Source organism: Argentina silus (assembly GCF_951799395.1).
Source record: "Argentina silus genome assembly, chromosome: 19".
In the NCBI taxonomy this organism is placed as follows: Eukaryota; Metazoa; Chordata; class Actinopteri; order Argentiniformes; family Argentinidae; genus Argentina; species Argentina silus.
Genome location: NC_139673.1, coordinates 11633204 through 11648208, shown reverse-complemented (window position 1 = coordinate 11648208; position 15005 = coordinate 11633204). Strand labels below are relative to the sequence as shown.

General features: G+C 47.7%; 1 protein-coding gene across 1 annotated transcript; it reads left to right on the top strand.

Moving 5' to 3' along the window:
- The first annotated feature begins 322 nt into the window (after positions 1–322).
- On the top strand, positions 323–14129 carry qser1 (glutamine and serine rich 1). Its single transcript, XM_083691487.1, has 13 exons — positions 323–678; positions 4000–4103; positions 4228–4374; positions 4515–8075; positions 8330–8637; positions 8981–9097; positions 9306–9439; positions 9878–10101; positions 10279–10416; positions 10589–10686; positions 11369–11515; positions 11803–11898; positions 12503–14129. The coding sequence occupies exons 1-13, from the start codon at positions 572–574 to the stop codon at positions 12641–12643; spliced, it is 5322 nt and encodes a 1773-aa protein (XP_083547613.1). The 5' UTR covers positions 323–571; the 3' UTR covers positions 12644–14129.
- Positions 14130–15005: the final 876 nt, after the last annotated feature.

The following is a 15005-nucleotide window of genomic DNA, read 5'->3' as shown; positions in this document are numbered from 1 at the left end:
AAAAAAGGCAAAAGTCCAAGAATTTGTGCAAATAATTAATTTTATTAACAAATACCAAAAATGTCATGGGGATAGTCTGCAGTCAGGTGTTTTGAAATTGTTTTGGAAACTTTTTTCAGTTGTCATTTGTATTTCATGTTCTCATCTTGAACAAATACTTTCTAATATCAGTGACTTAATGATTCATTCAGATGATAAAAATACTGTTATAAAATATGTTCTACTTTTCCAAATGCATGGTGGATAAATAATGCAAGAAAACTTCCAACTCAAGCGGATCGGCGGTGCATCCTGGGAAATAAACCAACATGGGGACTTGATCCAAGTACTAAACCACCATGCAGTGCCCACACAGCCTTTGATTACGGGACATGAACAATGATTATCATCAAACCCTCATTCTAAAGGGAAACCGCTAATATTTCTCCGACCTCTACCGCTCAGCTAGACGGCGCCTTGCGATCTATGTGCAGCGAGAATGTGATTGTTTTGACCGGCCCCGCGCTCGTATGTGTGCCTGCTGCTTCACAAAGCTCCATCGGGGAAGTGCATCCTCCCCAGCCTTCACCGGATGATGGACAGGAATTACCCGACATCTAGCTTCGCGGACCCGCTGGCCCCACCAGCGCAGACCGTAGCCTGGGCCTATGAACGCAGCACACCAAGCATTAAGCCAAGGTAAAAGATGAAGGAGAGGGCGGGTCACCTTCCAAAGAAAATTCCGGTGATGGGAGGCCTAGCACAACAAACGAGTTGTGACGAGCTTTTAAAGTTAACGCGTTATTTAGCAACATAACTATTAGCAATATAGGCTACAGCTAACTTGTTTGTGTTTTGGACACCCTGAAATCTGGGACTGTTTAGCATGCGCAACTACCTACGCCAGTTCTAATGTTCGTATTACACTGTGATGTACGTTAATTGTCATTAGGCACAATGGGCGATCTGCATGGACGCATTCATGTGAAAGTGTCGGTTTTGACATCAGGTGATACCATGCAATCGTGGCCGGGAAATAAACTTTTTCTTAGCTGGCTATAATCCTAACATCCAACTAAGAACTTAAGTCTATTTCACTTGTGTGAAAAACCTTGCACATGACAATCGCTTTCGTGCAGCGACGTGTCAAACGTTACAGTGATGACAGCTTATCTGAAGTTGCATTGTTTCATATCCTGTATTTATGTTTTTTATATTTCCGAATATTTTAAAGTAGGGATGTTAAGGTCATGCAGAAACATGCAGTCCATGTTGAGCAGAGCAAAACTCTACATTGAAACATGCTTTAATAAGGCAGCTTTAGGCTTAGTGCAACTTGTTTATTTTAGAAGCTCAATATGGGGCAGTAGTGTGTGTGGTTAGATATGAATAATGTTTAGTGCTCTGTCTGTTCAGACTAAACCTGGATTGCCTGTGAACATATCCTGCTTTATAAATGGATAATGCTGTGTGAAATGTGGGCCACACTAGCTGGCCTAGTTTTATGGCATCTGCTAGGCAAATGCAGACAATGTATCGAAAAGTAAGGCACAGACCAATTGATCTCTGTGTAGATTAAAGCGGTTCTATCCATCACCCCAACCAAAATATGAGGTCTACCTCAGTCTTGAGGTGCACGGCCTCTCTCCTCCACTCCCCACCTCACCCTTCTTTCGTAGGTCACTCAAGGCCAGTGTCAGGCCTATACCGTTATCATGAAGTTCCACCCAACGTTATCTGCATTTCGTCGTAGTGAAATTGAGTTTGTACTCTCACTTGTTGCCGTTATGGAGTTTTTAAATGTGTGATGTACTTGAGAGTATCATTGATTTTTGGTTCGTCTCTTTATTGATATGTCCTCAGGAGGAGCATCTCCCAGGTCTTTGTGGAGTGATTGCTTGCATTCGCCTTCCAGCTCACATTTACTAATGTTTCTAACATTTGGCGAGCAGATATGACAGGGTTGATTCTTTCCACTGCTCTTGGCAGGCGTGCATTTGGCAGACTGAGCTCCTTACCTCATTTGCATACAGGCCTACATCATGAGAGGATCTGTTTCATTAAGTGTTTGTTAAACGCTCTGTTCAAACCTGAATCGTTTTGCTTCAAAGCTACAGTAACTGCCACCTGCGTGCTCGTTACCCCTCCCCACCCCCAGGGTCAGGCAGCAAGAGGGTAAGATGGAGAGAGAGAGAGAGAGAGAGAGATTTGTGTCCCCACAAGTTGAGGAAATGGACTGGGATTGAAAAGTTGTTATATGGGGTCTTCTTGATGTTGCTTTGACTCTGCCTGCTTTTTATGATGTCAGTAGACGTATTTGCGTTGAGTACGTTCAGGCCTTAAGAGACTCTCAGCTGTTTTGAAAAGCACTGTGTTAATGAACACTTCCTCGTCATGGTTGAGTGTTAGAGTGCATTTGAGCTTGACCGTTTTAACTTTCACTCGTCTGTGTGAAACAAGCAGCACTGGTTGATAAACAGATCCCAATGAGGATCAATGCATTGAATTGATGCTTCTTGGACTCTAGTTTGTTTTGCACTTGCTTCCTCTTCATATTTTTATTAGTAAATGAGACAGGGAGCTGCCATAGAGGGGGGAGTAATAGAGATGGAGGGAGTAAGAGTATTAGAGAGAGGGAGAAAGATTGAGAAGCAGATGATTCCCTCCAGCTGTGCGCTCTCCATGGACAGCTGTTTGTCTCCTGGCATGAACATCAGACACAGGTTGGCTGGCTGCCTCTCTGTTCAAGTATTAGGAAACAAGATCATCAGATGGAAACAAAATGGAACTTCTGCTCGAATGATTAGTGTTTTTTTATTTATTTGTTTGACACAATTTCGTTTCGGGTATTGTGCAATAGAAGTAAATTGCTTGTTATGATTGCCATTTTATACCGGTTTACTTAAATTACTGAACTTACATTGTTCTTATATTGAGTTAGTCGGCATCATCCCATTGTTTAGGAATTGTTTAGGTTATACAGTTTTTTTTTTTTAAATGCAATGGAGGACCTGCATGTTTAAACAGAGAAAATATGGCCTACGGTTCAAATATGGGTCACAGTTCAAATGTCCCAAATGTCCTAAAAAAATATGTCTGGCTGTCTCTGTTTTCCTTTTTGACTTCTTGTGTGTGTCCTACAGAATGCAGGTTTCACTTTAGATGGGCAATAAGATATCATATCACACCGCTCTCCTCTGTAACCCTCCTAGGATCCAGCCAAGCCCTTATCTCCTAGCCCCACCTGGATGTCCTATGTATTAATAATTAATCTCTCTGGTGATGCACGTCCCCTGTGTTGCTTTCTGGGGTTATGGAAAGGCCATGTAGAGCAGCACTGGGGCTGATAACCATGACAGCTCAGGTTAATAGGGCTCCATGTAGCCTGTGTGTAGCGCTGAGCAGGAACAACAAGTGCATCTGCTCTCTTCCTGTAGTGGCTAGGCTAATAGGGCATGGCAGGCACAGTGACATTGAGCTATGTGTGGTTGTAAATGCAGCCTGCACAGCTGTTATTATGTAATTATAATGGCTAGGATAACATCAGCAAACTGTCAGTGTTATCTAGAAAAAAAAGATATGAAATGTTTGTTGGGGGTCTTTTTTGGAAACTTCTGTTACAGGTTTGATCACCCTGTCAAATGCTTGACAATAAATGTTTTATTTGTACTCTTACAGTAGGCTATATAGCTTATATTTGTAATATCACTTTACAAATATTGAGAGATTGTGAAGTGATAGGGGATGAAAGCTGTCATGCGACACATTTTCAAGAGCCTCCATTGCGCCTGACACACTTTTGTAAGCTTACATCATAGGCCTATAAATATAATCTGTCTATTGGAGGACTGATAGGGGCACACAGATTGTAAGTTTGCTTTTGCAATATAGGGGTTAGGGTTAATATATGGAATGAGCTTTTCCTGTCTGCTTCAGTATAGCAGAGCAGTTGGGAGTGTTTGTTTTGTCTTTGTTTTTAGAGTAGTACCCTAAGGTGTGTGTGTGTGTTCCCTCCTGTAGTTCCAGTTATGGTGCTACACACCTGGAATCGGAGCTCCTCCATCGGCAGACCTACGCCTCCACCCATCAGCTGCCCACCTACACCACCACACACCACCCTACAGGTGAGGCAGGCACACAGGATCCATCTTAGTGTGATATCTCTGTCTATGTTGTGATCATAATAAGTTGGAAAATTGTAATGTGTAGGCCTCAGAAACCCCATATCTCTCTCTCCCTCCATTCCAGGTCTGTCAGGAGTCTTTGACTCAGGCACTAACACTACTGAGACCTCGGTCATGAACTTCCTGTCTGCCATGGAGTCTAGAAGCCTTCAGGCTGGTCCTGTTAGTGCCTCTCTGCTCCCCCCTTTCAGGACCCCCTCATGGCAGACCGGTGAGCACAAACCCACTACTTTACTCGTTGTGTCACATGTGGCTCTGTGTGGTGTGTTTGTTTCTCTTTCTTCGGTTAGTTTTGTTGAGACTTGTTCTTCTTGGAGTCTAAACTTTCATGCCGTTTTATTTCCGCCCCAGGTACAAACTCCACCACGGAGCTGTTTCTGACTGGTGCCCTTCCTTCCACCACCACATTCCCCTCCCCTGCCACGCTCTCCTCCTATCAGCACGCTGGTGCCTTCTCCTCTAGGAGCTACGCCAACACCCCCTCTCTGGCCCTCCAAGACCCCGTCTTCAGCACCGCTACCAATGGCTTGCTTTCCCCCCACGACCCCCTGCTCCAGCTCAAACCCATCCAGACCTCCCTGGCCTTCGACCGCCTCCCTGTTCCCTCGTTGGGCGCAGGCCTCCCTCCCCAGTCCTCCACATATCGCTCAGCCCAGGAGTCGGCCCCCCACCTCCTGCAGCCCCAGTTTGGCCTGCTCCCCCTGGGTTTGAATTCATCCCAAACAGCCCCCCAGCCTTACGGGGCCCCGGTCTTCTCGGGTTCCATCGAGAGAGCACTTCAGCGGGAATGTAGTGTGATCAAGCACCATCAGAGGCCTTCCAGCAGCCATGCGGCCCCGGAGCAGCTGCCCAGTTCGCAGCACTCCCTGCAGGGCTACCTGGGCTCCGGCAGCGATGGAGAGGTCTCTTTCCAGCAGAACCCCTCCCGTCAGACCCCCATACCCTGCAGCCCCTCCACAGGGACTGACTCCTCTCAGGGGGTCAATGGTGCCCCGCATCCCAAAACAGGCCCAGCATCTCAGGCCGTGCTGCAGCAATCTCAGGCCTACCCCCCCTCCATCTCCTCCCCTGGATACTCCCCGTCCTCCACGGGAGCCAAGGCTAAAGACTGTTCATCAGAAGGCGGGGAGAGTCACCCCCACTCACAGAGCCATGCAGGGGGGTCTCCTGAGAGCTACCCCTCCCCGGGACGGGGACAGCAGCAGAGCTCTGTAATAGCCAGCCAGCAGTCACAGCCATACACGTCGGCCCAGCTGCCCAGCCTGCTCTCTATCAGCTCTCACTCTCAGACCTACATCACCTCTCACTCTCAGACCTACGTCACTTCTCAGAGCCACTCCCAGGGCTCTTACTCCTCCCAGTCAGACAAACTGCCTTCCCTCTACAAGACTTTACCCTCATTCTCTGGCCAGTCTGGGAACGTGGAGTCTGTCAGCCAGTCACTGGTCTACTCCTCTAGTCCTGTGCAGGGCCAGGGGGAGGACGCTCAGTATGTATCCCAGGTTCAGGGCCTTTGTTTGGGGAACCCCTCTCAGAGCTACCCCTCCAGTCACTCTCAGGGTGCCCCTAACGTGAGTTACTCTCAGTCACAGGGGCAGGCTTCGGTCACTCAGTCTCAGAGCTACGCCGCAGGACAATCACTCACTTCCTACCCCTCCACGCGTGCCCAAAGTTTGCCCACGTCGAACTCTACCCAGGGTTACATCCTGATGCAACCCTCGTCTGGGGGCAAGACGGACAGCACCCAACAGCAGCCTCAGTCTCAGAAATACCTTCTGCCTGTTCAGTCTCCCACCTTCTCCTCAGCCTCTCACGCACAAGCCTTACAGAACAACTGCAGATCCTCAGCACAGGACCTAAAGCCAGCCTATGACAAACTGAAACTGGAAGAGCTTCCCATCCAGGACCTACAGGCTCTCCAGCAGGCCTCCTTAGAGACCTCCAGCCCAGGCGGTGACATGGCTGCCCACAATAATGTGGTCTATGTCGTCTCCAAAATGGATGACCGTTACAACACACAGAGTGTGATCCGGAGCAACTCACGCTCTGAGGACCAGCTCATGGGTCTAAGCCAGACTCACATGGGCCAGGTAAAGGATGAAAGGATGGGCTCTCTCAGCCAACAGCATGGTCAACTCATAAGCAGTGCCTGCCCTCGAGGAACCCCCGACCCAAAGACTTCTAATGCCCAGCTCATGTCTTCCCACAGGCCCCTGAACTCAGAGGAGCTCAAACAGCCACGGCAACAAAACCACCAGGTCCTGACACCCAGGTCTCAGGCAGACCAGAACCACACCCAGGCACCCCAGACCCAGTATATCAGGGTCCCAAATGCACAAGTTCTGCTGGAACCCAACCAGATGATTCTGCTCCAGCAGCCCCTCATCCACTCTGGACATAACCCCTCCAAGGTGGTGTCAACCCAGTTGCAGGTGGCTCAAGGCTCAGGCCAGGTTCCGGTCCAGTACCTTCATATGGACGGTGAGCTGATCAGCACCAGTGTTAATGGCAGCCAGAATCAACAGGTGGTGGTTGCACCCCACCAAGGACAGGCCACAGCAGAGTCCACCAAACAACACCTCTCATCGCCAAAAGACCCCTTCAGCCAATCAGCCCATCAGCAGTCGCAGGACGCCAAGCATCACTTCGCCCTCAGCTCCATCTGCTTCCCAGAATCCATGCTGCTGGCGGACGAGAGAAATATCCTGTCCAATGTTGACGACATCCTGGCTGCCACAGCGGCCGCTTGCGGAGTCACGCCGCAGGACTTCGTCAAAGCCACGTCCGAGGGAGGAATGAGTGCCATGGCCAACACTGCAGACTCCAAGGGTCACTACCAGTCTGTGGACATCAGACATGTGTCACCTAGTTTCTCCTCCTCCCAGCACTCAATCATCACTAACACTAACTCCTTGACACTAAATGGTACCCAGATGTCCACAGGGGAGGTCCTGGGACACCAGGGGTATGCCTTGTCACATGTGCACACACAGCCTGGGCTGAGCTCCACCATAGTCAACTCTAGGCATGACATGGGTGCTGTAGACAAGGGTACAGGTTCGCTACGGAATCCCGGAGGGTCCGATTATGATTTAGACGAGAGGAATGATGTTTCACCCAATGGACAGTCCGTTCATCCAAGCAATGGCCACAGTGACAGGGGCCCCTCTGAGAGCGACTATCACCTGGCTGGCCAGGCGTACGACCCCTCAGGGCTCCTGAACAGAGGCAAGGGCAAGACCCAGGACCTTCATAAAGGACCCAAGGGCATTAAGAGGGAGGACGGACTGATGGAGTGCCCCTCCGATGGCTTCCCCAAGAAGAGGGTCCGTTCCAAGGCAGCCTCAGCCAAGCCGGCTGGGCTGGAGGAGGAGAATGGCCAGCTCAGGCCAGGGAAGCGCAGCGGGCAGGCTAAACGGCAAAACTCTCGGAGTAGTGATACCAGCTCTCCCTCCACCTCAGAGGGGGTGTTCGACAGCTACCAGCAGCAGGAGAGGATGAGGCAGAAGATCCGTGAGGTGGAGGAGAAACAGCCCGAGGTCAAAACTGGATTTATCGGCTCCTTCCTTGACTTCCTCAAATCAGGTCCCAAACAGCACTTGTCTTCTCCCCCCGTACGGAACCCCAATCGCTCCAGAAAGCCCTCTGCATCATCGAAACGACCCCCATGCCCTTTGCCTTCTCTGCCCCCCAAACTACAGCCCTCATCAGCCCCCTTGATATCCCAAGAGTGCCATGGTGTGAACGTGCAGCAAAAACGTCTGGATGAGGAGCTGCAGAAGAACCTGGAGACTCTGCCGTCGTTCTCCTCAGACGAGGAGGAGAGTGTGGGGAAAAACCAGGCCCTGCAGAACAGCATCAGCTCAGCCCTCTCAGCCCTGGACGAGCCCTCTGACAGGAGGAACAAAACAGGTAACAACACACACAGGCCGTTTTCAGTGTAGATATCCTTTGCATAGTGTGGGAAAGCTTTATGCCCTTTGCTGATGAATAAACATGAAATGTTACACCATGTTTTTGGTATTCAAAATGATATATGGATTAAATAATGAATCTCTATCTTAGTAATAATGATGACAGCCTACTCATAAGAAAAAGCTTAAAACCCTAACCTCGTCTTTGCCTGATCTATTCCCCTCATCCCTGTGTATTTTCACTCTTCACAGATCACAGGCTCTCCAGCTCTCTCCTGAAGCCAGACCAGCCTCCCAGCATGCCTCAGTCTGTTGCTAAGACCCAGGAGCAGCAGACGGCGGCACCCAAGGAGGCCTCAGCAACGGTGTCGTCGGGGGCAACTGCATCGTCGGGGCAGGAGGGGGCGAAGGAGGCCCCCCCAGGCCAGCTGGCTGTCCAGCTGACCAGCGTGGCCATCGAGGGGCTGACGGACGAAGAGCTGTCGGACAGCGGAGGGGAGGGCATGTACCGAGAGAGAGATGAGTTTGTGGTCAAAAACGAGGACATCGAGAGCCTGAAGGTAGGAAGGGTGGGACTGACGACTATTGGCGATCTAGGGAGTTTTGCATTTGTGGTTGTGCTGAACTAGACTGCTCTCTGGTTGTTGTCATAGCTGGCTAGCCAGTGTTATGTTGTTCAGATGAATCTCATTATGGTGCAGATACTGGTAAATGTTTTACATAAAAGCCTTGGTTTCTGTCAATGTGTGTTCATGCATGACGTGTGTGCGTATATATGAGCTTTTCTATTGCTTCATGCTAATCTGCTCTGGTGTGTGTGTATAGGTCCATACTGAGGTCTGTTCTTGTCTGTGTGGGTGGGTGGGTGGGTGTGTGTGGGTGTGTGTGTGTGTGTGTATGTAGGTGACATTGAGAGCTGGGCAGGAGCCTCCAGCCATCTGGAAGGTCCAGAAGGCTCTGTTGCAGAAGTTTGTGCCCGAGCTGAGGGATGGGAGGAGAGTATTCTCAGCCACCAACAGTGTGAGTATACATGCACACACACACCTCATCTCCCTCATATACCTCCACATTTTAGGTTTATTAGGATGTATCTGTCAGCACATATCCACTTATGGCAGCCACAGTCATTTGGTGAATTAACTTGTAAAAAAAAAAAAAAAAAGCCAAATTCAATAGCACTTTTAGCAGTTCTGTATACAATTATTTTTTTTTTTTTTTCCTTTTGTAGTACCTGGGGTACTTTGGCGATGCTAAGACCATGTACAGGAGGGTGTATGTGAAGTTCCTGGACACTGTTAACAAGAGGGAGTATGTCCGGGTCTGCAACCGCAAACCACGCTGCAAGCCCATGCATTCCATGAGGTACTGTAAGAGAGAGTGTGTGGGCTCTTCCTCCTCAGACCTCTGCACCCCCTAACACCCTACATTACCAGAACTTGAAATAAGATAAATCTAAAGTTTTCTTCCGTTCTCTAGCACTGTGACTGCCCGATGGTACTCTTATCATAGGTTTTACTTTCATTGTTGTATAGTTGATTCACTTACTCAGACAATTGTACTTATTGTAAGTCGCTTTGGATAAAAGTGTCTGCTAAATGACTTAAATGTACATATGTACACAAATGAAACGGGGACTATGCATAAAAAGTGTTGGAATATCTGAATGGTGAAACCAACATGTACACAAATACCATCAAATAATAGCTGAGAATCTCTACTTAAACCCATAGTAATCCAAACTTTCCATCTATCCATCCATCTCTTCAGTTGACTAATTCATCCTTTTCTTGACTCCTTCAGAAGTTCCCAGGCTAAGTCGCTGCTGGGCCTGAAGGCTGCCCCTCCCTCAGTGCCCTCTGACCCTGGCACGCCTAGAGCTGTGTCCCAGAAGCCTCTGTCCAAGCCCCGCCCCAAGCAGCCCAAGCCCAAGGCCGAGCCCCCACCCAAGAAGAGGAGGAAGTGGAAGGAGGAGTTCTCTCAGTCCCCCTCCGGGTCCTCGCCTGAGGACGGGGGTGAAGATGATGGTGAGGAAGGGTCATGTCTTTAGGCTAGTTCATGTTCAGTCACTTGTATGACCACCCATCCTTCCCCCTTCCCATCCTCCTCTGACAACTAAATCTATCTTCACTCATTCCTTCCAATGTCTCTACCCTGGCTTTCTCTCTGGCGCTCTCTCTGTTCCTCCTCTCCCTCTTTCCCAGAGTTCACCCCTCCTGTGCCCTTTGCCTCTCGCTTCCTCAACACCAGGACCATGAAGGAGACGTTCAAGAGCTTCGTGGAGCTGCTCATCAGTGTCGCCCTGGACACAGACGTGATTAGCACGTTGGAGAGGGAGAACGGTGGGTACTCCAGCCAGAGAGTAAAGGGAAGGGGCCAAGACATCGCTTTACTTGTAGACATGTCTTGCGGTGGATTGTGTTCATTCGTCTCTGTCAGGCTTTATATAACCTACGTCAGAATGTGTCAGTGAGTAAATCAAGTAAACGTCCCTTCTGCTGTGTGTGGTTTCAGATGAGCTGCTGCTGCCCCACATGAAGAGAGTGGACGGGATGATCACTGACAACAGGAGACGCCTGCTGCCCAAACTACGCATGGGACAACTCTTTAAGGTTAGGCTTCTCCTTCTCCTCACATCCTCTAAATTAGCTACAATCCATCCACTAGAGACACATACATACATACACTCACCAAACACTTTATTAGGAACACCTGTACACCTTCTCATGGTGGGGGTGGTGTAATGGTGTGGGGAATGTTTTCTTGACACACTTTGGGCCTATTAATACCAATCTGTCATCGCTTGAATGCCACAGCCTATTTGGCAGTATTTGGAGTATGGTTGCTGACCATGTGCATCCCTTCATGGCCACAATTTACCCATCTTCTAATGGCTACTTCCAGCATGATACTACACCATGTCTCAAACTGGTTTCATGAACATGACAATGAGTTCAGTGTTCTTCAGTGGCCTTCCCAGTCACCAGATCAGAATCCAATAGAACACCTTTGGGATGTGGTAGAACGGGAGATTCATAGCTTGAAAGTGCACCTGAAAGATCTGCAGGAATTGCATGATGCAATCATGAATCTCAAAGGAATGTTTCCAACATCTTGTGGAATCAATACCATGAAGAATTGAGGCTGTTTTGAGAGCAAAGGGAGGCCCTACCCAGTATTAGTATAGTGTTCCTAATAAAGTTCTCAGTGAGTGTATATATACACACACACTCACAACTATTCTACTCTAACAGTTTAGTGCTCCTATTTACTCTCTCCCATTTGTGTCGTCAGACTGCTCTGGACATCTTCCCAGAGATCTCTGTGGTGACGGAGCTTAAGAAGGATGGGGAGTCCCCTGCCTTTAAGGTGCGACTCAGTGGCAAGGCCTACAACAGGAAGAACATGAAGCCCTCCAAGTGCCCCAGCAAACTGCCCCTGGTAAGTCTCACACATCCTCCATACCCCCCCAGCAAACACGTCATAGTTTTGTCCAGTAGAGGGCACTCTGTACTCACTTTGTGTCATATACAAACAGAATACTACATTCTCCTATTTTAAGAATGCAATACTTGATCTAGAGACATGTTGCTTATCTTAGCTAGCCTCCTTGCCCATGCTCTCATGGCAAGTTGAATGACCAAATGGTCAGATCCTCTGCCTCTCCAAGTGTTTAGCAAAGTGTGTAATTGTGTGTGTGTGTGTTTTCTGTGTCTCTCTGTTCCTAGGAGTACACAGTGGACCAGCAGAAGACCCAGTGGTTCTCTCTCTACCACTCCCTACAGCATTACAAGTACCACACGTACCTCATGTGTACAGACGAGGTGAGACGGCACTACACACACACACACACACACACACACTCCTCTACTGTGTCCATGGGTACAGGTAGAATAATGTGTGAAGCTTGAGAGTAGCTCTGTTGATCAATGTGTCTCTCTTGTCTTTATATCTAATAAAATGTCAAAATGTTAGGTATCCACTTCACATGTCTAATTACTGTGTAAACAACCATGCCCAACATTTGATCTGAGAGTAGAATACAGTGGGCATAACATGGACACTGTAAATCTCAGTGACGTGTATGAATGAAGTACGACGTCATATACCCAAGAAAGCGGTCTAGTTGGCGCACTTGCCCTCCGCCTGTAACGTGATGTTTTGACTGGCGAAGGGAGTCACCCTATCAGCATTGACGTCTTTGGGCGTCACGTTGAGGTTTGGTCTTCACTAACCGTCCCTCTATGTAGTTAATGCTACATAGAAACAGAAACAGAAGAGCAGTGTGGTCTCTTGACCCTGATGTCATATGAGCAGATTCATATATTCCTATTGTCCCTCCTTGTAGCATGGAGGGACAGCTGACAGCTCTTCTCAATCTCGTTCTCCCTCCTGATGACCTTGATGTTGTTATTGTTTGTGTTCCAGATCGCGTCACTGCGGGTGCAGGCTGGGGACATGGGGCAGGAGGAGACGGTGCAGCTGTGTATGAGGAACAGGGCCTGGGTGGAGGGGCTCTTTGACCGTTTCGGAGAACTCCTCACTCAGGTGCAGCAGGCCTGCCTATAGCCCACAGACAGAGAGGAGTGGTGGAAGGAGAGAGGCCTGTCTATAGCCCACAGACAGAGAGGAGTGGTGGAAGGAAAGAGGCCTGTCTATAGCCCACAGACAGAGAGGAGTGGTGGAAGGAGAGAGGCCTGTCTGTAGCCCAGAGACAGAGGAAGGATACAGGAGATGGGCCTGGCTATAGCCCAGAGAGAGAGGAGGGATGGAGGGAGAGAGGCCTGGCTATAGCCCAGAGAGAGAGAGAGAGAGAGGGATGAGTGACGGAGGGAGAGAGGCCTGCCTATAGCCCACAGACAGAGAGGAGCGATGGAGGAGAGAGGCCTGTCTGTAGCCCAGAGGCGTAGAGGGGACCCTGCCTATAGCTAGTCAAGGGCATGAGTGAAAAGAGGGAGAGCCTATGGCCGGAGAAGAGTTGGCTAGAAGAGAGCAGTTACCGTTTGGGCCAGCATCATCCCCCTGCTCTCCCGTTTCAAAGCACTAACTGGATCATCAGAAGAAGACGGATGCTGTGACAACTGAGAGAGGATGAGGCCCCAGTGTCTTGGGAGAAACTCATTCTGGCCTGACGGACGGTTCTGACACCACAGAATAGGAGGTGTTATCTGGGCTTTGTAGTTTTTTTTATAGTAACAAGCCTAGTGGGCTTTTTCATAGACTTGTTTATTGTGCTGACTGTAAGTAGTTTTTAGTTATTTTTTTCTTTTTTTGCAAATCATGACAGATCGCAAACGATGAGCATGCACTAGATAGACAGAGCGATTAGCATAGGAACTAGAGGACAGCCAATCAGAGCGCAGAGCCTTGATTACCTACAGCAAGCCTTTGTCAGTTATTACATGAGTAAATATAGGGATGGGGTTATTATATAAATATATAAATATATATACATAGATATATATGTAAAACATCCATTTACACAATGGAGTGCCAAATTTATATATATGATGTACATTTTGTAAAAAGAGCAGTTTTGTCACAGTGATTCTTTTGAGGAAGAATTTGATATAATATAGATACCTTTTGTGCTTCAAAAACCCCTTTTGTTATAACAAGAGTTATGAACCTGAACATGGAAGTACTGCTTTTTGTGATATTTTATTGTAATGAAATGCTATTACCTTAACTATTGTATCTGAGGTGGGAAAAAAAAAAACTGAAAGAAAATTGCCTTTATACTCTTTCTTTACAAATGTACATTGTATCTCACTAATAGATGTATTTTTCACAGAAGGAAATATTGTGGTAATTTGTCTCCTGTTCATTACACTTTGTAATACACTTTTCATTGTTTTTCAAAGATTCCCTATACGTTTATATGTTGATTACATATTGTATACTATATAATCTAATTTCTTTTCTTTAATACAGGTTTGCCTCAATTTTAAACAGATTATGCAGACAGCATTTGAATAGTTTTTGCTTTTCAAGTGTAGCTGTGTTATACACTGCAATTATTTTTCTGATATGTGAGAATAAATTTCCTACTAAATATGGACATTGAGATTGGCTAGTCTTTGTATGAATGTGCACATGTGTGTTTGAGGGAGAATTAGATTTTAATTGACTGCTTTAAATTGCTGACTTTGATGGTTTGAGGTGTGCGTGTGTGTGTGTGTGTTTCAGTAAATGTTTGTTGTCATGTTAACGCTATGATAACCAAGGCATTGTGAGCTGCATGTTGTGTGGAAGTGCAACATTTTCCGCCAGTGGTGCTTTGCCAAACCATTTACTGGACATGCCCACCTATCTAACCGGTAAAACTACATGTTGATAAGCTGATAGCTCAAAGAATGGCTCTGATTGTTGACTATGAGGTGGAATTGGGTACTTTCTGGAGAGATCTATTATCTGACAAGATAAAGTGAAGTAAGGGTGAGTGTTGACAGTGGAATCAATTTGTTGATCGTTTCCCTGTTGTTTAGGCCACGGTCACAGGCTTTTGGTTGTTTGACCAATGTTACGCAGGCACAGAGACTTCTCAGGAACTGTGCTAGCCGATGTACGGAAGTGAGAATGTCAGGTATGTCAGGCAACCTCTCATCACCTTTATTAGTGTAGGTACAGGAGAGAACAGGGAGGGGGCAGTTACTGCTGAACCTTGCTCTCTGTTCATAAAACACACGACCTCCAGGCTGACCTCTGGTTGAGGAGAGGCAGGCCAGCTTGCATAAGCGACCTGTGCACAGAAGCCACTAAAACCCAAGAGCTCACAGGACAATGCTCCTTGTCCTTATGATTTTTGTCAGACAGGGAGAGTGAAATTGCATGAGCGTGCGAGAGATTGTGTGTGTGTGTGTGTGTGTGTGTGTGTGTGTGACCAATATGTGACATATGTTGTCATAGTCTAGTGAAGGAACACACTCCA